General features: G+C 34.7%; 2 protein-coding genes across 3 annotated transcripts; one reads left to right on the forward strand and one right to left on the reverse strand.

Annotated features, from left to right (window-relative positions):
- The first annotated feature begins 454 nt into the window (after positions 1 to 454).
- FBXO11 (F-box protein 11) lies at positions 455 to 18,784 on the forward strand. Of its 2 annotated transcripts, none has more exons than XM_090112689.1 (14): positions 455 to 860; positions 4,425 to 4,665; positions 8,463 to 8,645; positions 8,873 to 9,077; positions 9,502 to 9,739; positions 11,619 to 11,843; positions 12,309 to 12,553; positions 12,815 to 13,141; positions 13,638 to 13,832; positions 13,974 to 14,279; positions 14,556 to 14,736; positions 15,075 to 15,222; positions 15,361 to 15,459; positions 15,966 to 18,784. In XM_090112689.1, the coding sequence occupies exons 1-14, from the start codon at positions 764 to 766 to the stop codon at positions 16,093 to 16,095; spliced, it is 2,820 nt and encodes a 939-aa protein (XP_089968815.1). In that variant the 5' UTR covers positions 455 to 763; the 3' UTR covers positions 16,096 to 18,784. The 2 variants fall into 2 exon arrangements, with proteins under 2 accessions (XP_089968815.1, XP_089968816.1); XM_090112690.1 differs by having other exon boundaries at positions 456 to 860; positions 8,478 to 8,645.
- Positions 18,785 to 19,672: 888 nt separating this feature from the next.
- Positions 19,673 to 23,728, reverse strand: LOC149900761 (uncharacterized). The gene is made up of 8 exons (XM_090112378.1): positions 23,549 to 23,728; positions 23,293 to 23,475; positions 22,987 to 23,217; positions 22,654 to 22,794; positions 22,294 to 22,414; positions 21,659 to 21,815; positions 21,406 to 21,462; positions 19,673 to 21,326 (listed from the first exon to the last, which is right to left on the reverse strand). Exons 1-8 carry the CDS (start codon positions 23,660 to 23,662, stop codon positions 19,778 to 19,780), a joined length of 2,553 nt encoding a protein of 850 aa, XP_089968504.1. The 5' UTR covers positions 23,663 to 23,728; the 3' UTR covers positions 19,673 to 19,777.
- Positions 23,729 to 24,157: the final 429 nt, after the last annotated feature.

The following is a 24,157-nucleotide window of genomic DNA, read 5'->3' on the forward strand; positions in this document are numbered from 1 at the left end:
AGATTTAAGTTATATATTTTTGTTTTTGTGCAATGAAGAATATTATATTATAATAACACTTAGAAACAGTTTTTAAACATGGTTATTAGTTGAGTAGGTACAGTACGAAGTATATATATTCCCATGGTACAGGCTACCCGATTCGCCCCTGGTTCTTATTAATCGATGATCCATAGCATTTTCTTGTACTTGCTAGCTACCCTATTAATTATAATGCGAGTTTTTCTATGCTATTAAAAAGTTTTGGTTGATCTTTAAAGACCAAATGTAGAATCCATTACATCCATTTTATTTTTTATTTTTAACTATACTAAAACTATTAAAATAAAATGAGCAAACAATAAAAAAAAAACAAATACGTTAAAACAATCGTTAATACATTTCAATTGAATTTTGAACGAAAAAAAAAACACCACAGACTTCACACAGGTGGCGGTAGTATAGCCAGCGCCATGTTTGATCCGACGGCGGCCATATTTTAATACAGAGAGTCGCCCTTTGCTATTTAGGGAAGTGTTAATTTTGGTCATATTTTAGTGAATAATGGTTTTTATGAGTTAATAGTATCATTTTTAATATCAGTGATCAGTGCGCTTTATGAAATATAATAAATATCTTGCCAAACTTTGACTGATGTGGAGTTATCAATATTTCCTGTTTCGGTTCCCCAATCTATTCTAAACAGAAAATGGCCGACGGTGTTGGTGCGGGTGTCTCCTTTGTTTAGGCTGATTTCCAGTGAAAATAAAGAGTTAAAGAAATAATGCCTAGTGCCTCGTTTTCATCTTCGCGTTCTTACGTCCGTAGATCGCGAAGAAAAGGCGGACATAGGATACCATTACCATCCAGGACACAATCAAGTAAGTTATCCGGGTCGGCTGATGTCGAACCAAGATTATTATAAATGGCCCATTACAGGTCTTACTGCAATCTGCGTAGATTATATTCAATTATCATAAAAATACCATCAAAATGTTATCCCTAGAACTATAAATAACATTTCAAAACACTTATCGATTGTTGTAATCATAGAGTTTGATTGTAAATCATATTCAGATCATTATTGTCCCCGTATGTTTGGCATTCATTATTTCTTAAACTACATACATTTTAACAGTGATATTGTATAGCGCATTTCAGTGACATTTTGCGCAATATGAGTATTGATTTGTAAGATGAAGAGTTATTTTATATACAATGACGAAACAGCTGTTCGGAACCATCCAATCGATTAGTAGTTAATGTTTTGTGCGGTTAAAATATGAACTATACTTCATATAACATTTCATTCGCACTCATTGTCTTTCTTATTAAAATATTAATTAGCATGCTTATGAATGTTTATAGTTACATTACCATAATTTTCTTTTATCTAGCCAAAAAAAAAAGTTATGTATAAAGTAATGAAGCAAACCATTGTCCTATCAGTCTTTGATTTTTTAAGTAGAATCCTTTTATTATGACTTCGGTTATATTGACCAACCTCTTATTATGACGTATTACATAGCAAAGTCTGGTTTTCATATAAATAAAATTCATAATTAAAGGTGGATAAAATGACTTCATTTATAGTGACATATTGTTTATATTAAGGTGAATTTTTTTCTTCAAAATCCAGAACTCACAAAACCAATTGTATAATCACTGTCTTGTTAAAAATTGTCTTATAACATGTGCATATTTCGGAAAGTAGGATCATAATCTTTCTCTTATTTTTTTGCTAATGTCCAAAATAATCTTATATATAAAATTCTCGTGTCACAATGTTAGTCTGCATACTCCTCCGAAACGGGTGGACCGATTCTCATGAAATTTTCTGTGCATATCGGGTAAGTCTGAGAATCGGCCAACATCTATTTTTCATATGTACCACGGGCGAAGCCGGGGCGGACCGCTAGTAATATATAAAAATAGGTTGTGACTTTTTTGAAACCCATTAGTTTATTTGTATTTAATTTGGATTTTGTAATGTATACTTTGTATCATACAAGCTTGTTCTGTTTATAAAAGACTAGCTTTCCGCCCGCGGCTTCGCCAGCGTTTTGAAAGAAAAACCCGCATAGTTTCCGTTCCCGTGGGATTTCCAGGATGGCGTCATTTTCCCGGGATAAAAAGTAGCCTATGTCCTTTCTCCGGTATTAAAATATCTCCATACCAAATATCATGAAAATTGGTTCTGTAGTTTAGGCGTGATTGAGTAACAGACAGACAGAGTTACTTTCGCATTTATAATATTAGTAGGGATAATCTTTATTATTGACATTTGAAATTCTATGATAATCTTTAGAATTTGTGTACTAATGCTTTTTACTTCTTTGTTCACAATATTATTTATTTATGAAGTGAGATAATAATTATTATGGTTTTTTGTGCCTATTACCAAACCATAAAGAAATGATATATCAAATGATTCATTCTACTTTTACTACAATTATAACCACAATAAATTATACTCTTGCTTTTCATTTTTTACTAATATGTTCCAATAATTTATATGAGTAGTGAAAAGTTTCATGATTTACTCTACAACAATTTCAGAATATGAATAGTTATGCTGTTGAAAAATCAATTAAAGCATGCAAAAAGCAAGCATTGATGGTTAACTTTGGAATAACAATTAATACTTCAAGCAACATACTAATAAACAGAGATCTTTTCCGTACTAAACTAATATGAATAGTTTGTATTATATTAACATACTTGTATTTGTTTCTACAGTATACAATCATATGTACATACTTCAGTATCATCAAGTAGGTCGAATGTCTTTTGGCAACAAATCAAAATTCAAAGAAAGTGGCGTTTTCTTTAAAGTTTTATTGAATCATAGAACAAAATTGTGTTTAAACTGCTAAATGATTTTTACAGAGAAATTTCAATAGTTATTAATTTACATTATTAATTTAATGTGTAGTTAACTTTCTTAAAATAATACTTTTAATGATATACTACCCGTTCGCTTCGAGTTGGCCGTCGATGACCGTTACAAAATGACGTCACAAGCACATCAACTGATACCGTGGACAAAAAAAATAATAACACTCCGAAAAATAAAATAACAAAAACAGTTCGTATTATTACTTACTACAGCGATTTCCTCGCTAATAGCAGTAAAAAACTATATAAGACTTAGCAATAATAATCAAACTTAACAAAACGATCAAATAACATAACCAAAAACAACGGGAGCGATATATATTAGTGACGGACGGGCGCACCGCGCACGTGATAGCGTTGCTGTCGGTACTGACAGGGTCTGTCTAGGAGTGCGGTGCGGTGAAGCGGGAAGGGTGGGAGCGGCCAACTCGAAGCGAACGGGTAGTAGATACTGTTGCATCACTACATATAGTATTAAACAAAGTTGCTTTCCGTCATCTGTGTCTGTATGTTTAGATCTTTAAAATTACACCGCAGATTTTAGGTTTTAGTATATAAATAGGTTACAGGTTTTAAAAAAGTGGGCGGAAAGCTAGTGCTTTAATAAAGCATACAGATTGAAGAGCTAGAATGAGAACTGTTTTTATACCTCATGGAGCTACTTTATGATTTTTTAAGGTTTGGGTATTTTGATAAGTATCTTATTTTAATTGTTATAAAGAATATTCAAATAAGTAGTTGACTCTTGATTCACACTGATTTCTATATAAAACCAATGATTCTAACTAGAACATTGACTATTTATTTATAAACTGTTAATATGATTTATTAACATTTAATATTTACAAATTATTATTTTATCTTATATATAAAAATGAATCGCAAAATGTGTTGGTAAGCGCATAACTCGAGAACGGGTGGACCGATTTCGATAATTCTTTTTTTATTATATTCCTTGAAGTACCAGGATGGTTTTTATGTAGAGAAAACATACATATGTACCACGGGCGAAGCCGGGGAGGACCGCTAGTTTACCTATAAAATAATTATAGGTAGTATGTCAGAATCAAATTCAAATATACCAAAGAAATTAGTCATTCTCTGAAACAAAATAAAATTTAACATACAAAGAAAGGGAAATCATAAAGAATTTTTCTATTTGTATATACCTACCTACTAGTCAATACATAATAAATAAAATTGAATTATGGAATTGTTATATCCACATGAAACATACATTTTCTGAGGATGTCTTAGTAAATCTTTGTGAATAATGTTTTAAGAGACTAAGCAGTTTTTAAATGGTTTGTTTTTGTCCTGATCCCTTAAGCATATAGTTTTGAAAACGGTTGTTATAACTAGAGAAGTAGAAAAAAGTTACTGTCTGAGTACATATTTTGTTATTTGTCCATTGGAACAGCTGTTAATAATAATTTCCACAACATTTTATGAGATTTATACATTTGAATTTAAGCTTTAATTGAAGCTAAATCGTGCGAACGTACGACCATTGGATATGGAAAAGCAATAAATTGAGATAATTGCAGGCGAACCATGTGAATCGGTGCCGTGCCCGAACAACGTGACAGGCAGCGCGATGGCAGCGACGGCATGCGCGGGGCCGAGCGGCAGCGGCGGCGGCGGCTCGCCCCCCGTGCCCGCCGCGGCGCCCGCCACCACGGCCGGCCACCACAGCCCGTACGACCTGCGGAGGAAGTCGCCGCCCGCGTACCACGAGCCCGGCCCCTCGGGCGCCTGCTCCTTGCCCGCCAGGAAGAGACCTAGGACGTGAGTACTTGTGTATATTGTACAATGTCGAACAGGTTTACGTGCACCGTACTGTAACGTTGAGTTTTAGTTGTAGGTACTAACATATTATATCGTTATGAGAATGTTGGAGTGATACTTCCCTATGCCTATGCCAAGCTAAATTTTGTCTCCCAAGCTTTTGTTAGGTACACGGTTAGGTATATTAAAACGTGTTATGTTTGCCTGTTAGAGGTTTTTAAACACGAGACTTTAAAGCTCTTATTATATTTATCACAAACTAGACCAATACGACATCATAATGACAAAAAAGGAATTTACAATAATTATTATGCAGAGGCAAATATATTTGAATAACACATTATAAGATTGTTTTTCTTTTTTTCATTGTATAGGACCTAGCTCGGCCCTGAACTTTTTAAAAAACCAGAAAGTTGATTTTAATAACACCAATAAAGTTAATTTTTTTCGTTATTATATTAATCGTTAAAACATGTTATTTAGACTGGCGATGGATATAACTTTCTATAATATTATGCTTAATGTTAATGTTTGGCAATTATGTTATGGACGTGTTGCAAATATTCAGGCATGTGTATCTTCATGCTTCATTATTATTATTAGTACGGATAATGATACTTGGCAATCTGTCGGCCTTTGCGGTGTTGAGGCGATACATCTTTTATTCAATGTTTTCTTACGCGAGTTATGACTAAATTGTATTGACAGTTACGCGTACTAACTGTTTCATGCGACTTTCTTTATGATTATTGGATACAGTCTTGCTGGAATAAGAATAAGGGAGAATGTTGCGTAACTATCTAAATGTATAATAAAATATATACTTCGTTGTTGTTTACACACAAAGAGAAATTATTAAAATATAAAAGTAATCAATGTAAGTGAAATAAACAAACTAAGAATTCTACTACAATGAAGATTCTTTATTTGTAATTTATTTCTACAAGTACATTTATTTATGTATGTATTCCTGTACGCCGCAACACCCATTTGTTTTGATAAATATGCATAACTGAATACAATTATTATTGCCTTACCGAAAACTCCCAATGACTCATTTATGTTGAACAATAATGTAAGTACGTACCTAGGTATTTTATAGAACTGCGCCAAATTGTTAGTTTCACTTCTATTAAATTCAATATACATATTACATAACTGAAAACGGCAATGGCAATGATTATCCCCTGTGCGTTTCAATATTTCAACTTGCAATATCTTATATGCTTTTTTATCAAGAAAAACTTTCGGAAATAGGAAGTGATCGGAAGTAGCATACCTATTACTTACTGTTCTTAGAAGATTGATAAAGAATTGGGCCACATCTTCTCCAGCTAGTATCTGAAAAAATAACTGTTGTCACTGCTTAATGAACTGAAGGTAAAATTGAATTCAGCTCAAATACAGTGGTGGACGTTTAATTAGAAACGTGTAATACGATGAAGGAGTCATCAAATTCATTTAACATTTATGTATTAACGTATTAGAGATTAAGTATGATTTCATATGTAATAGAACACCTGTTTATCTAGTTTTATAAGAAATTGCTTTATTTTAATCAAACGTTAGCTTAAATTAATACAATTCAACAACTTTAAGTGAAGTCTGATTGTCGAGTATTTTCAGTCTGGACAACAAATTAGAAACAGCATGGTTCGAGTGTTCCAAAGTCACAACCTGTTGAAATGCTGACAATATTTTTTTCTTTTACAAATATTTGCACCGTTTTTTAAACATTCCATCTAAAATTTTTTGAAAATTAATTTGCTTTGCAGTTTAAATGGGTAAAAGTAAGATTTGTGACCCATCAACAAGAAAAATAATTTTAAGTTTACATTTTGACAAAAACTGGAGTTACAGGAAAATTGCAAATCATTTAGAGTGTTCGATAAAAAGATATTCAATGCTACAGTTTATTTAAAAGAGCATGGTACTTCGGATTAAGTGCCTAAAAAAGCTCGACCATGAAAAACCACTGCTCGCGAGCAAAGGCAAATAATTCTTTTCGCAAAGATGGATCCATTTAAAGGTTCCAATTCTATTAGAAAATATTTTTTTGCAAACGTGTTAAAATCTCATACAATCTAAGCCACGAAATTGTAAAGCCGTTGTTGTCTATAAAGATTATAACAGTCTAAAAACAACCCCATACGTGCCCATACTATAATGTTTCCTCCGCCATGCTGAACTATTTATTTATTATCTAAGGCCTGGTTAATTGAACGACGTGCATATCCTTAGCCATCATAATTGATTAAATTAATTTTTGTTTCATCACAAAATCAAACTTTTTCACTGGCGGAATGAAAGTCTTTGTTCCCTGAACTGCCTAGTAAGAAGTTGTACTTTCCTGGCGTCTCTCCCAAAAAATTTTGCCTCGACTTATTGCCTGCGAACCGATCTGATCGACACATTGCGAGGTTCATCTTCGGAAAAAACTAATTTTATAATAAAATTTGAACTTTTAAATGGATCCATCTTTGCCAAAAGAATCATTTGCCTATCCTCGCGTGCAGTGGTTTTTCATGGTCGAGCTTTTCTAGGCACTTGATCGGAAGTACCATGCTCTTTTAAATAAACTGTAGCATTGAATATCTTTTTATCGAACACTCTAAATGATTTGCAATTTTCCTGTAACTCCAGTTTTTGTCAAAATGTAAACTTAAAATTATTTTTCTTGTTGATGGGTCACAAATCTTACTTTTACCCATTTAAACTGCAAAGCAAATTAATTTTCAAAAAATTTTAGATGGAATGTTTAAAAAACGGTGCAAATATTTGTAAAAGAAAAAAATATTGTCAGCATTTCAACAGGTTGTGACTTTGGAACACTCGAACCATGCTGTTTCTAATTTGTTGTCCAGACTGAAAATACTCGACAATCAGACTTCACTTAAAGTTGTTGAATTGTATTAATTTAAGCTAACGTTTGATTAAAATAAAGCAATTTCTTATAAAACTAGATAAACAGGTGTTCTATTACATATGAAATCATACTTAATCTCTAATACGTTAATACATAAATGTTAAATGAATTTGATGACTCCTTCATCGTATTACACGTTTCTAATTAAACGTCCACCACTGTATGTCCAATGATATCGCTACAATATTTTCGGAATGGCCACATAATACATGATGTATGAATAAATATTATATGAAGTTGATATTATGTCCTTCAATTTAATTTTTTATTAATTATGTACAATATTAACTCGTTACCTCGTTGCCTTAATAATTAATAGTTCTGTTTTCCTGCTACGCCGTTACCATATGATAATTTATTAAATTAAGATAATTCGTAATTTTTTTTCATAATTGTCAATTTTATAGTGGACCATATTTTTTAAGTAACAATTTTTAAATAAAACAAATACATATTACGTTATTTTGTCTGACCAAAATCATAGAATAGGCCTACCTATTCTTATCTATATGATTTTGGCCAGACATAATATATATAATATTATTAACCATCTATGTAACAAGTATTACAAACGAAAGTAGCGTTTGCAAAATTATTTATTGTTAAAGAAAGTGTTTCAAGTAATTTTACGCTTGGACTGAGCTATGGAAACGCACCAACAATTTTATAAACGTAATTTGCCATTAATTATTACTTTAATTTTGATTGTTTTTATTTTATGCGATTGAATTTTCGGGTTCCCGTTATTGATCCCTGCGGGTTACAACAGGTGGTATTATTGAGTTTAATCGCTATCTTCTAAACTGATCTAATCTAAACTTTAAAAAATCGTTCGAGATAGAACAGACACGATATCGGTCTCGGTTATAAGTGTTGTCATTTGCAGATCGCTGTCACAGGGCGTAGATGTGTGCAATGTGTCGCAGTACCTGCAATATGAACTTCCGGACGAAGTATTACTTTGTATACTATCCCATCTCACCGAGCGCGACTTGTGCCGCGTCGCGCAGGTCTGCAAGCGGTTCAATACAATCGCTAACGACACTGAACTATGGTAAGCTAATCATATTTACGTTCTTTCAATTGAACTCGTCGACACGGAAAATTGTAGCGACTCTAATAGGAAATTACGTACACGCTAAACTTAGAACATCAATGAATATAACAGACTTTGGATTTTCTTTTTCTAAAACATTAACCGTTTATTTTAACGATTTATTATGGTAGCTCTTAGAAATTTTATGTTCAGACCTGGAGATAGATGTTTGTTTTTCTCAATAGGAAAAGCCTGTATCAGTCGGTGTTCGAATACGATACGCCGTTAATGCACCCCGCACCATGCCAGTTTGAGTTCGTAGCGCCTGACGAGTGTGAAGCCGACAATCCTTGGAAGGAGAGTTTCCGTCAGCTATATTATGGCCTCCATGTGCGACCAAATTATCGCCTCAAGAAAGACTCTCGTATAAAACATTTTAATACTATAAGGGTGAGTCGGTTAATGTTTTGATGCAACAAGTAAAATAAACAAAATCCCTACAAAACGGGTGTGTAATAGAGCAATCGATAATTAATTGAATAACATGGATTAAAACGTTTTCTATAATTTTATTATTCTTATTTGTAGTGTCTATAAAATAGTATATGTACATGTATTTTCATTTCATTTTTATTTATTTTCCAAATACCATTTATTAAAGTATCATCAAGTCTTTACAAAATTACAATAAGGAATTGACTGACTTATCGCCATGTCAGTAGTAAATTGAATAAAATATTACCGTATAAAAATAAGACACTTTACTGTTACCGGATTAATTTGGATAATTATTATCTATATCCATAAATGTTGTATGTTTTATATGTTGTGTATATAATATCCAAATAACTAACTGCAATGTGTTTAATTCCAGGCGGCTCTCGAGTACGTGGAGGAGCGCGGCGGCGGCGGCGCGGGGGGGGCGAGCGGCGCGGGCGGCAGCAGCCCGGCGGTGGCGGGCGCCAGCGCGGGCGCGTGCGGCTGCGGCGCGGGCGCGTGCTCGTGCCGCCGCGCCGCCGCGCCCGCCGGCCCCGCGCCCGCGCTCGTCTTCGTACACGCGGGACTGTATCAGGAGGAGTGCCTCGCTATCGATACGGATATACAGCTTATCGGTATGTTTTAGTTTGATTGAATCATTAGTTTATTAAACTGGCTTCTTTATTAAGAAGAGGTATTACTCAATCTTTAATTTTTTCAACTAAGAGCAGTGCCCCTCTATCGACACAGACATTCACTTCTTATTGTTAAACTGAAAGGCAAAGTTATTAAACTTGACTTCTTTTAGGGCCGATTTTTCAATGCCCAGATAAACAGCTAGATAGACTTTATTCTTCAGTTAACAAAATATTCAATTTTTCAATAGACGAATAGGACTTATCTATCGAATAACTACGTTATTTGAGGAATAAATCTATTTGCCGCTCCAAGGGCCAGATAGCGCGCTATTCGACGGTTAGGCGTTTGAGTTGACAACTGACGCGTCAAATTTAAGATATTTTCGTATGTCATAACATAGAGCGTAGAATTATTAACAACTAGAGGTCCGCCCCGGCTTCGCCCGTGGTACATATTTCGCAATAAAAGGTAGCCTATGTCCTTTCTCGGGTATCAAAATATCTCCATACCAAATTTCATGCAAATTGGTTCAGTAGTTTAGGCGTGATTGAGTAACAGACAGAGTTACTTTCGCATTTATAATACTAGCAGTCCGCCCCGGCTTCGCCCGTGGTACATATTTACGTTTTCTCTACATAATAACCATCCTCGTACTTCAAGGAATATAATAAAAAAAGAATTATCGAAATCGGTTCAGCCGTTCTCGAGTTATGCGCTTACCAACACATTTTGCGATTCATTTTTATATATAACAATTAAACCTCTTTCTATATAATTATTATCAATTAAAATCATATTGAAATTGATGTTTTTGATAGTACTGATGACCATGCCATTGAAAATTTGCCAAACGCTGCCTTTAAGTATGTCGTTTCCATCGTAAAATATATAAATTGAAACACAAGTTTAACCAAACTCTTTACTCGAATCAAAACAACAATCATAGAAGACAAGAGCAATACAAGACAAACTTAAAATGCACTCCTGACGTGAGTCATAATGACGGTTGTTGACAAATTGCAAGAGTTGACTCTATCCCGCTCTAACCTGACTAATTTAATATGTTTGTTTCGCCACTCCGAGAGCAGAGCTGCCAAAATGGAAATATTTGGTCAGATAGTTATTCATCAAATAAATCACGATTGAAAAATAGGCGAGCCGTTATGAGTTAGATAAATAATTGAATAAATCTATTCGAGGGGTAGTTATTAGACTGTTTATCTCGGGATTGAAAAATCGGCCCTTAGACGAAAATATATTATACATAATACAGTAAGACATAATTTATACACTGGTTTATCATCATTATTTGCGTTCATTACTATATGGCTCACACCGATACTCAAGTAAGCATTTCTACTATGGGTAGTAGAAATTTTCCATGTGACAAAGTTATGCTTAATAACTAACACAGTACTAATTAATATTTGGAATTGATTATATTTAAAATAATATGCCTATGTGTGTTGTTATCAGACTTCAATGTTTCTGAGAAAAAGGAATGTTTGTGCCTTAGTTAATATTATCAATGTATTTTAGGTATTTAACATTGTATTGATGCAATTTCAATAGACATTGATATTTTATTTGTTACAAAAGTTTTAATAATTATTTTTCAACTCAAACATCAAATTATTTTATATTAGTTAATCGAAAGTGTCAGGCATCAGTAATTATTTCAACATTGTTGATATTAAAACAATGCTAATTGCACATTATCCTATATTCGGGAGGTCTTGTCGCTAATTTAGCGATCCCTTCCAGACAATCTGAATGAAAGTTTTTTATCGCATTTTAAACGCAATTTATTTTCATATACTACAAAATACCATCTTATCCTATAAGTATGTTGACTAATATAAAAATAATGAGTAGGTTGCGCGGCGGGCAACGTGGCCGAGTCGGTCGTGCTCGAACGCGAAGCGGAATCGACTCTCACGTTCGCGGAGGGAGCGTCGCGCGCGTACGCGGGCCACATGACGCTCAAGTTCTCGCCCGACGCGACCAGCACGATGCAGCACCACAAACACTACTGCCTCGAGGTGTCCGACAACTGCTCGCCCACCGTCGACCACTGCATCATACGGAGCGCTAGTGTCGGTCAGTACTGTTTAATTGTTGATTCTTATATTATGTATCGGAAGAAAATAACTTTCTTTAATTATGTTTAGTCAAATTTGATTACATAGGAAATATTACTAGATTAAATGAAATAAGATTCAGTTTTATATGATAAACCAATCGTTTTACGCGCATTTTTTTAATCTTTAATTGAACAGAGTATAATAAAAACATATCAATATGTATATTATGTATCATAAATATGTGGTGAATATATTTTATATTTTCATACATATTTAAGATGATAAACTTCTATTAAAAGAATTATGAACTTATATTAAACAAAAATTAGAAGTATCAATGTTTAAAACAATTTCGTGCGAAAACAGCGAATCGTATCTATATTGTCTTATCTATACGTGAATCCGCAGGATCCAGCTATCAATGCATAATTAATAAAAATCAGATGTAGACAAACAAAATAATCACAACATTTGCATACAGTTGGCGCCGCAGTATGCGTATCGGGTGCGGGCGCGAACCCAGTAATCAAGCACTGCGACATCAGCGACTGCGAGAACGTCGGTCTGTACGTGACGGACTACGCGCAGGGCGCGTACCAAGACAACGAGATATCCCGCAACGCGCTCGCCGGTATATGGGTGAAGAACTTCGCCAACCCGATCATGCGCCGCAACCACATACACCACGGCCGCGATGTCGGCATCTTCACGTTTGAGAATGGACTGGTAATTATCTATTTTGTATTGATGTTTGGTGGTGTATAATAGTGCTTTAGAGTGATAGTGATGAACAGCATGTTATTTAAATACGTATCTAAGCTTACTTATTACTTGTTAAATGTGAACATATTCCACATTTTACTATTATTATACCATACAGTTTTAACTAAACATACCTCACGGGCTACATGCAGCACTTAGCCAGAGCTACCTTACTTTTTATTGTATGTTGAGGACTGTGAAATTTTAATAAACATATGATTGTAGGGTTATTTCGAGGCGAACGACATACACAACAACCGGATCGCCGGTTTCGAAGTGAAGGCGGGCGCGAACCCGACGGTCGTGCACTGCGAGATACACCACGGGCAGACGGGCGGCATCTACGTGCACGAGTCGGGCCTCGGCCAGTTCATCGACAACAAGATACACTCGAACAACTTCGCGGGCGTGTGGATCACGTCCAACAGCAACCCGACCATACGCAGGAACGAGATATACAACGGCCACCAGGGCGGCGTCTACATATTCGGCGAGGGGCGCGGTCTCATTGAGCACAATAATATTTATGGGAACGCGCTCGCTGGGATTCAGGTAACTTATAACAAAAAAAAAGTATGCGTGTACTAGAGTACACACGTAAGAAGTGAAACTTCTTTATGACCTTAAAAATGTCACGAGTATGGCGTAACGCAAAAATGTCACGCGTACGGCGTAACGCAAAAATGTCACGCGTACGGCGTAACACAAAAATGTTACACTAAATTTTTGTCCAACCCCAATAAAGAAGTTTCACTTCAATAACAAAAGCTATGATGTCCTGCCTCTGTATGTTTTAAAGCAGTATTATTTCCAGTGTGGTAAATGACAGCGCTATAAAAATAGTCTAGCGCCAACACTTTCCCACCTTGAAAATAATACTGCTCTAAGACAATGGTTCCCCCTCTGTTTGTCTTGTTAAAGCCTTTCTTTGATAATATATGAAACTTTATATATGTATTGCTTTTGTTATTATGGAAATTTAATGAAATATAATTTGAATTTGAGTTATGTATTCAATAGGTAGTTAATTTTTTTATTGTTTTTTTAGATTCGCACAAATAGTGATCCAATAGTAAGGCACAATAAAATTCACCATGGACAGCATGGTGGTATATATGTGCACGAGAAAGGACAGGGTTTAATAGAAGAGAACGAGGTGTATGCCAATACGTTGGCCGGAGTGTGGATCACTACCGGCTCTACACCCGTTCTTAGGCGTAATCGGATTCATTCGGGAAAACAGGTAAGGTTTATCTTCATTATGAAAAAATAATGTATAAATTGCTTTTGTCGAAAATTACAATAGCAAATTTTTATTTTACACATTCATATAGAATTTAGATTCTCTTTGTCTATCTACAATAATGAGTTTTATATGTTTTAGGTTGGCGTGTACTTTTATGATAATGGCCATGGTAAATTAGAAGACAATGATATATTTAACCATTTATATTCTGGTGTGCAAATCAGAACTGGGAGCAATCCCGTAATTAGGGGCAATAAGATATGGGGAGGCCAGAATGGCGGAGTTTTAGTTTATAATGGCGGTCTTGGCTTATTAGAACAGAATGAAATATTTGATAATGCCATGGCCGGGGTCTGGATAAAAACAGACTCAAATCCCACCTTAAAAAGAAATAAGATATTCGATGGTCGCGACGGCGGCATATGCATATTTAATGGAGGAAAGGTGAGTGTTACATTTTATGTAATATTACAGCTGTTCTTTGCATAGTATCTGGATTCAAAAACAAGCTCATTTTCGTTCCTTAATAATTACTCTTATTTGTTTTTCGATAATTGAATGATTTGTACTGTACTTTTCTATTTAAAACTGATTTGACGTTAAATAAATTAACATACATTAACAAACAACAATTTGCTTATATTTAGAAGCAAAACTTCTACAGTATCCTAGTAAATAACGCGAGACGAATATCCATATTAACATGCAACAATTCAACAGGGCGTACTAGAAGAGAACGACATATTCCGCAACGCGCAAGCTGGCGTGCTGATATCGACGCAGAGCCACCCGGTGCTGCGGCGGAACCGCATCTTCGACGGGCTCGCGGCCGGCGTCGAGATCACCAATAACGCGACCGCTACGCTTGAGCACAATCAGATATTCAATAATCGGTTTGGAGGTGCGTATCCTGCTTTATCCCCCAGTATATACATAGAATTCAAATTTATTACTTTGTGACTCGTTATACGAACGGATTTTGTTAATTCTTAAAAAAAATTGAGAAATTAGGTGACCAGCTATTTTGCAATCAACAATCTATGTGCAGTCTAATGCAGTCTTTAAATTATTACATACAAAACGTTAAATATTTAGGGCAACACAGAACACGGACATATACCCATAATTTTTTTTATGGCATTTATTTATTGAAACTTCAATGTAAAATCCCTTTTGTAAAAAAAAAAACAGTATTTTATATGCGTAATACCTGACTAATCGTAACTATTCTATTCACAGGTTTATGTTTAGCGTCTGGCGTGTCGCCCCTGGTGCGGGGCAACAAAATATTTAGCAATCAAGATGCCGTCGAGAAGGCGGTCGGCGGCGGCCAGTGTCTCTACAAGATATCTTCCTACACATCCTTCCCTATGCACGATTTCTATAGGTAATTTTATTTAGCAATTACATTGTTCTTTTATTTACATCTTAATAACTTTGTAATTATAAAAATAATTAATTTATAATTGTAAAGTTGTAATATTTAATAATTAATCAGTAAATACCGTAACATTTTTAATTTCAGATGCCAGACGTGTAACACGACAGACCGCAATGCAATTTGTGTTAATTGTATTAAAACGTGTCACTCGGGACACGATGTTGAATTTATACGCCATGACAGGTACGTGTTTACATCTATTTCTTTTAACAGAAAGTTTACCAAATTAAAGGAGAATAGAGAAGTGCTAGCAAGACTATTTCAAAGATATCCTAAAAATACTTTTAACTTTGTAAGAGAGTAAATTGTAACAGTTATAATTTACCCATACAATATACACAAACTTTATGCTATTTAACCAGACATCTCTCGATCGCTGAAATTACTTGCCATAAGTAAAACATAAAATAATAAATATAATATTGTAAAGCTTTAAAATGTTATAGAACTTAACATTCATTTCATTTATTCAACCAACATCATATATTTTGAAGTACATATCTCTAAAGCCTTGTATCCACTTGAGCATGCTCAGGCGAATGAGCGGCTCATTTGGCCGAGCCGCTCAAGTGGAGACGCCTGAGCACGCGCGGCGCGAGCATCCACTTGAGCGGCTCGGCCAAATGAGCCGCTCATTCGCCTGAGCATGCTCAAGTGGATATAAGGCTTAATACGTACTCGAATTGCAGATTCTTCTGTGACTGCGGCGCCGGCACGCTGTCGAACCAGTGCCAGCTGCAGGGCGAGCCGACGCAGGACACGGACACGCTGTACGACTCGGCCGCGCCCATGGAGTCGCACACGCTCATGGTCAACTGAGCCGCGCCAGCCCTCAGCCCCTCCGCGCACGTGGCGTGTTGCATAGCGTCGTCCCTAACGAGTGTGTCATGTTGCATAGCGTCGTCCCCATCGAGAGTGTAGCATGTTGCATAGTGTCGTCCGGCACGAGTGTGTGTCATGTTGCATAGCGTCGTCCGGCACGAGTGTGTGTCATGTTGCATAGCGTCGTCCCCAACGAGTGTGTGTCATGTTGCATAGCGTCGTCCGTTCGAGAGTGTGTCATGTTGTATAACTTCCCAGATGGGTCATGTTGTCCAACTAGAGTCTCTCATGTGGGGAACGTCGTCCCCTACGAGAGTATGGCATAGCGTCGACCCAGATGGATGTGTTTTGTGTTGCATAGCGTCGTCCTAGATGGGTGTGCCATGTTGCATAACTTCGACCCAGATGGATGGTATCGTGTTGCATAGCGTCGTCCCAGATGGGTGTGCAATGTTGCATAGTATCGTCCTAACTGTGTGTCATGTGGCATAGCATCGTCCCCCACGAGAGTATGTTATGTTGGATGATGTCGTCCGAACTACGTGCATGACACGCAGATAGGCATAATGTCGTCCCAGCAGTCACTGAATGATAGTTTGTGATAAAGTCAATGAAACAGATGATTACAATTTACAATGCATTTGATATCTCAATGGAATGGATATGAAGTTGAAATGGATAGCACTTTTCGACATTGGAAAAGGCAATAAGTAGTCTGGGAGGACAAAAGTATATAGATAATGAATTTTGAATATTGTCATAAATATGTTTTAATCCAGCAGTGTTGCTCAATTCAGTATTTTGAATGAAAGTACTAAATGAACTATATTATACCACCACCTTTTTACTAATGTTATTTGTTTCGAATATCTCATTTACAAGACACTCACTGGATTATTTTTAAACATATTGTATGGCAAATATAAAATGCAGATTTTTTTTTCTCTCGCTAACAGAATTTCATTGAGTATTATGTTTTGATAAAATGAAATCCTCTTAGTTGAAGTTATACAACGTTTTTTCCATAACCCAGTCCTGGGACAGATTTTATAGGAATTGATGGGATTTTGTGACGTGATTGCAACATGACATTGTACATACACTGATTATATTTGTTTCGCAGTCATTCTATTAATGTAATTTAGATTTGATACAATGTATTCTTTTGGTTTACTTTATTATTGTATCTTCAATGAAATAAGCGACACTGCCTGTTGAATTCTAATTAGTAATAATATAATATATAGAAAGGATTTCCACTAAGGTACAAGATTTGCTTGCTCGTTTTACACGGATATATTATTTACGTTAATAGAATGACGGTGAATCACGCGTTCATCTAAAGTAATAAGTCATTGAATGTCGCGCTCTAGCTATTATTTTTATTACCTAAAACTATTCACATTTCGCCGAGTCGCTGATTCACAAACGGTTGTGCCCTAGCGTTCATACTCAACATGAATATTTGTAAATTTAGACGACGAAGGTTATATCATTCATTGTGTCGCTACGCTATTTGTATATGTAGGTGTGTTTTATCGTCGGTACTTAATTATGTATTTCGTCATGTAGTATCGTGCATTCCCAATTTGTAATCATACACCATAATCTCAAAATCACGTTGATATTTAGAATATTTGTTTGTTTTATAAGATGTACTGATAGCGATCTTTATATTGTAATAGGTGTACTGTAGGTCAGTAATCATGGGAAGATGTCGTTTTTATTTTAGAACAATCGGAGAGTTTTTTCGTTTGTAAAAGTATTATCCAGCGACTGTGCCAGTCAGGATTGCTCACTGTAATATAACATTAAGTATTTTTAACTATTTGACAAGATTTCTTTTATTTTACAATGGAGCATTTATTTTTAAGCTTTCCTGACATTAGGGGTTTTCTGCCGGTTTTAGTTAATAAAAATATGAATAAATGTGGGAGTGTGGTGAAGGGCGGGCGCGTTCGGTTTCCACTCTCGGCTAGGAGTCCGCCTCGCCTAACTAATTCGGCGCTCCTAACGTGCTTGTAAATATTTATGTCACACAATAATCGAAAATGTAGTAATTAATGTATTTGTATCATTATATTTTTATTATTGATCACAATATGTATGTTTAATTATAATGAATTACGTACGTCATGCTCAGCAATTGATCGCGGGAAGCGCACGAGCAGCTAGTTAGTGTATATTGTAATACAAGTGGAACGAAGTGCGCGTTCACATGAAAAGATCTTAGGTACAATTGTTAATTTAAATGTATTGAATATCGATCGAGAAGCAATGTTAAGATAGAAGGAAGTCACCCCGAGCGACAGGAGTGCTATAGCGGTAAGTTTATCGGATAAGCTATGAAAATCTAAATTACTCTGTAATCACTATTGCAAGTTTCCAATCGTTCAATCGTCTCCATAGCACGGTATGTTCTGAATCTGCTTTTTTATAATTCTCAATCTGTGATCATCGCTAAATATGTAAGAGAAATAATTTAGTTCATCACGTACAGAATTTATAAGACTTATTATTATTGTATTCAATCAAAATTATTGTGGCGGCTTAATGTAATTGAATGTGAAATTGTTATTTATTTAATTGTCAGTATGTTCTTAATTTATTAAATTAAATCTGGATATTATGTTTATACCTGAGAATACCACTGTAAAAGCCGTGATATACATCATATAATATTATACATTGGAATTTTATTTACCCTCCTTCTAAAATTAATTTCTCCACACACTTGAAAACTGTAATAGTAAATTATTTTGAGGTATTATTAAAATTATAGTATAAAACAATAACAATTAAATAGTGTAATTGTATTGTGTAGATATATTGAATTATATACTATTACTACCCTGTGGTTTTACCCGCATTGCTCCACTCCTGTTGGTCTTAACGTAATGACTAATGATATATTTATAGCCTTCCTTGATAAATGGGCTATCTAATACCGAAAGAATTTTTAGGAGAAAGAAATGGGACTAGAGTAGTTCCTGAGATTAGCGCGTTCAAACAAACAAACTTTTCAGCCTTGTTACTTGTAATATTATTGAACATCAATGTTTCACAAGCATCAAAGGGTTGTTCTCAAATATCGATTTTTACTCTACCGACGATAAAAACATAGAGGTGATAAAATAATGCCCAAAATCAATACCAAATGAAATTTTATGTAGCTACCTACTTAATTAAAAAGGAAATAAATTACATTGAAAATGCTGATTAATTTTTTATGTAAAGCCTTTTATTACTTATATTTCAATCAGATTAATAGATTACATAGAAAGCTGCATTTGTGCCTGAACGATTTGGGTTTAATTATTTTGCGTTAGTTCTACAATCTGCTTATCCTCGAAAGTTTTCAGGAGATGAATGAACAGACGATTATTTTTCTTTCGTGCAACAAAATCAACCTTATCTCATTTGTATTGTACGTATATAGAAATTGGGTACAATATAGATTAGTCTTAATTTATGTCTAGGCTTTTGCCCGACTATCGACTAGCTATAAAGCTTTTGTAGAAAAGCGATACCGGAAGGTGCAATGTAAATAGAAAGTCAAAGTAATCATGTTTTCAGTTTTAATAATAATAATTAGCCTTATATACAAGTGATTAATAAATTTCTATTACATCGTAATTTGAATGCATTATTTGTTTAATACAGAAACTTAAAATAGATATTATAAATTCTGATTAACTGGTCTATGAAGTTTCTGTCTAGGAGATCGTCTTTTTGGGGATGTGTGAACAGCCTTTATTGGTGTATTATATTTTTTCATTTCGCTATGTGTAGAAGGTGTTCGAAGACTCCGTGGTGTGCACAAGGGTTTTTTTAAGGCTGGTAAATTTGGTGTTTTAATGCCATTAGATTGTGGCGACACTACCCTTTTGATTGGCGGCGTCGTTTTCCTGTTTGATCTCGAAATTAAAACTTCTTTGGGGTTATAGGTATTGTATGGCCTTTGATGCATATTAGGGACTGTCTCTTTATTTTTACTATTGTGAAACACCATTCGAGAATCCAGGTTATCGAGGCTCTCTGATTTTGTTGGCGCCACTGAATGTACATTTTTCTGATTTTTAAGTTGATATTGAGCTCTCGGTTTTCGAGCGAAAGCTTGATTTTGCATTTTTTCACTTCTCTCCGAAGACTTATCGGAACTTGTTTCGAAAAGTTTTGCTTTTGCTAAAACTGCGCCTGCGTTTTGTTTCCGTAATTTATTTACGGAGGGCCTACCAGAATGGCTGTTACTATCGAGTTCTCCAGTTTTATCCATAAAGAATGCTGCAGCGCTTCTCCATTTATGCTGTGAAGGTACTGCACTTTCTTTAAATGCTTTATTTAATTGATTCTGTCTAGGATTTTTTGGTTTCTCGCAGGAACTAAATGTATTATTTACGGAGCTATCAGAACTATTGTTAACGGTAACATTTAAAGATCTTCGTGGTAACATACATCTAGTTTTTGTTGTTATTCTTTCTGAACCATAATCGGGCGCTAAGCTTATTCTTTTACGCATATAATATTTTTGACTTGAATCTGATGCATTATGGATAGAGTTTTCAGATAAAGAACCATCCCATTCACTCGACTGATCATTATTCATATTATTTGGTTTTGCAGTACTTGTTCGTTCCCTACGTGATACTCCAATGTATGGATAAAATCTATCCATAATTTGACTAGCTTGATGCGTTGATGCATTCCATGATTTATGGCGAACAATTTTCGTTAAGTTCTCTTTAGATCGACGTCTTATCGAACCAATTTTTCTAGCACTGGGCGAACGAATAATTTTCGCTTCTTCTTTAGGCCTGATTTTCAGTTCTTTGCTTAAGCGTCGAGCTAAATGTTCAGACCCCGGACAATTTAACATTGCCACTTCCTCTAAAGTTTGTTCGTACTTATTTTGAACTTGTTGCAATGGTTGTACTCTAGGTATAACATCTGTGAATTCCCTCGAAAGTCTGTTCTCTATGGCTGATACTCTGCTTTTTATTTCCTCATACTCCTGTTTTGATATTCGTACGTAATCTTTATCAGATTGTTTTTCTGAGGAAAGATCTATTGTATCATGGGCACTGAACAAATGCTCCGAGGATGTTAATATGTCTTCACTGCTTAGACTAGTTTCGGAATTTTTATGTGACTCGAAATCAGTGTTCCTGTTTGGTGTACTTCTTACATCTATCATACTCAGTCGAAGTCGTTTTCGTTCTGTTACACCCCTAAAAAGAACATATTTTTGAATAAAAAAATATTCGATTTGGAGATTTTATTAAAAAATTAAGAACCAATCATACATACATTTTCATTGGAGTAAATGATAACTCTTTTTGGGGAAGGCCTGATTTAATTTCTTTCCTAGAAAGAAAAGTAACTTTTAAAACAGCTATCCAACACAGTAAACATTCTTCATTAACTATTATTCTGCTTATATTAAATGCAAGATTTTCAAATTTTCATATAAATTATAGTGGACAAATAAAAATGGAAAACTAAGCAAGACGATTTCAATGTCAATAATATCAAACCATTTGTATAAATATTGTTAACTTACTTTGTTTTTACAGAAAGTCCCTCGGCTGTATCAAATTTTCGTTTAGCAGCAGATTTACTAAGAACCGGAGTTTTGTCGTGAGTCTTGTCGTACTCACGGACCGTAGCTGGTGTATTTATGTTACCAGATACCATTTTACGTAGACCACTTAACATGCCTGAAATAATAAAATTATAAACTTATCACTAATTAGTTGTAATAAAAGTTTTGGTGTAATAGCGGAAACTTATATGTTACATATTGTATATCCAAACAATAATAATAGTTTTAAAAAACTAAAAAACACGCTTTTTATAGAAAACCGAACTAAAAAATAGAAAATTTTATCAAATTAGTGTATTGTCATCGGTCCTCAATAAATCTACAAAGTTTGAACTAAATCTGGCCGTTTAAAGTGGGTCAAAATCGCGCCCAAAGAAGTCGGTTACAAACAAACATACAGGTGAAGCTAATATAAAGCATGTAAAAATTGACAATTGCTTCAATTGAGAACCTATTATTGGAAAATTCTTTGTATATAGAATATAGAATTTAACAAAAAAAAGAATTTTCTTACTTAAAAATCTCAATTTTCTTAACGCAAACATGAAAAAATAGAAATAAAATTCTGACTAAAAAAACAACCAAATACTCACGATTGAGTGAACCACTTCTTCTTTTCTTTCTTCTTGATTGGTGTACATCGGTATCATCATCCAGTTGTGTCATTAGATCTTCAGTGAGCAGTCCAATGTGTTGTGAGTTCTCAATAAAGATCTAAAAGAAAATAAACAAAATATACCTACTCCTTTTCTTTATTGAATCTTATTGAATCATAAATGAAATCCGTGAAGATATAACAATTACATAAATAAATTTAAATTGTAAATTATTTGTCATGTCAGAACTAATTAATCAGCCAAGATACTTTGGTTGCATACCTTTGGCATAGTGTACAACACTCAAATAGTTTACATGTAAACTACAACAAAAAAGTAATAAATATACAAACAAACCTTAACAAGAGCCACATGGTGTTCAAGTCTCTGTGCAGTGGCGGCAGCGGGGAGAGGCATGATACTGGGGGCTAATACTATTGCCAAGTTTGAGGAATCCATTAGGTTGTCTTTGTGCCTTGACGCAATGAATCTGAGCAACTGTAGATAAGTGGTAAATCATTCTGATTAAATTTAAATAATTTTTAATGTTCATTTATATAGAATGAATATTTACATAGTATACCAAAATAGTGCACAGCATGAACTCCTCCCAGAGGAGTAAGTATTTAGTTTGTCCCCTTTGAGTAATTATTTAGTTTTTATTTACTTTATACATATAAGGATTATTACCTCCATTATATAATGCAACAAGTGCACATGCAGCACTGGTAGTAACAATAATGTGTGTAAAATTGACTTCAATCCATCACCTCCAGCTGTTACTCTACATCTTAATAACAAGTCTTGTACTTCAGCACTTATGAGAGGTTCAGGTAAACAACGCAAATACAGCTTCAATACACTTGCTACATCAATAGGATGGTGGCCCTCAGACACGCAACCTCCCGCATCCAGGAGGCGCTAAAAATAGTAAAATATCTTTGTAAATAAAACAATATTTAGTACAAGTAAAAGATTTTTCGTCTGTGAACTTACCTTTATATCTTTTTGACGTGTTTGAGAGCCGGCTTTACGAAACAAACCTTCAACATGAGCATTAGCCCGCAGCACAGACGACATTTCACTCACAACAATTGGAATACTGAGAGTACTCCCACAACAAATAACACTACATGACGGCACCTTCATCAAAGGTGCTCCAAATACAGTTTTATGATCCTGAAAGCATAATACAAATAGTAAAAACTAACTTAACAAAATATAAACTTGTCACAAAAAACCGCCCACTAACTTTAACATTTTTTAGGATAATTTTCTTCAATCGATGTTTTAATCCGGCTTTCTTTAATTCTCCAACAATTATTGACTGCAGCTTTCCATGATTAATTCCATCTGATATCAACATTGCTTTTATTTATCCGTAATAATTCATTTGACAATATAAATATCCAATCTTCGAAGTTCGACATTAATTACAGTTTTCAAATTCAAGAATTTCGTTACGAATATTTGTTGCCTGAATAAAATAAAATAATTTTTATTTTTATTCTGGTAACACCGTCACTTTTTTTTCATTTCAGATACAAGGTAATTGGGACGAAGAATAGGTAAAGGAAAAATTGCTTGCACTATTTTTACAAATCTCTAAATCTTTCTCTCCATGAATCACAGAAGTATTTAAAAAAACGCCTTTGTTTATTTTGGCTTATCTTCGAAATCCCTACGCATACGGTACGACAGGGAACGGCCGCTCTTCAAGACCACGATATTCAAGTTTAACCTTACCTCATAGCGCAATAAGACATTGGCATTCAATTAATTAAAGTAAGAACAACCATACTGTTGGTAAATTAATGTAAATGCTCTGATTATTTATAATTAGATTTAAAAAAAGACGTGT

Source organism: Colias eurytheme, chromosome 18, assembly GCF_061535395.1.
Source record: "Colias eurytheme isolate Ceu_HAF_F1 chromosome 18, ilColEury1 Martin Lab GWU primary, whole genome shotgun sequence".
Taxonomy (NCBI): domain Eukaryota; kingdom Metazoa; phylum Arthropoda; class Insecta; order Lepidoptera; family Pieridae; genus Colias; species Colias eurytheme.

Excerpts from the sequence above, each read along its gene's own strand:
- FBXO11 (XM_090112689.1), top strand. The coding sequence starts at position 764 with ATGCCTAGTGCCTCGTTTTCATCTTCGCGTTCTTACGTCCGTAGATCG. Across the intron at positions 861-4,424 it reads ACCATCCAGGACACAATCAA|GCGAACCATGTGAATCGGTG; the intron begins GTAAGTTATCCG and ends AGATAATTGCAG. Across the intron at positions 12,554-12,814 it reads TCACGTTTGAGAATGGACTG|GGTTATTTCGAGGCGAACGA; the intron begins GTAATTATCTAT and ends ATATGATTGTAG.
- LOC149900761 (XM_090112378.1), bottom strand. The coding sequence starts at position 23,662 with ATGTTGATATCAGATGGAATTAATCATGGAAAGCTGCAGTCAATAATT. Across the intron at positions 22,415-22,653 it reads ACCATGTGGCTCTTGTTAAG|ATCTTTATTGAGAACTCACA; the intron begins GTTTGTTTGTAT and ends ATTTTCTTTTAG. Across the intron at positions 21,327-21,405 it reads TCATTTACTCCAATGAAAAT|GGGTGTAACAGAACGAAAAC; the intron begins GTATGTATGATT and ends TGTTCTTTTTAG.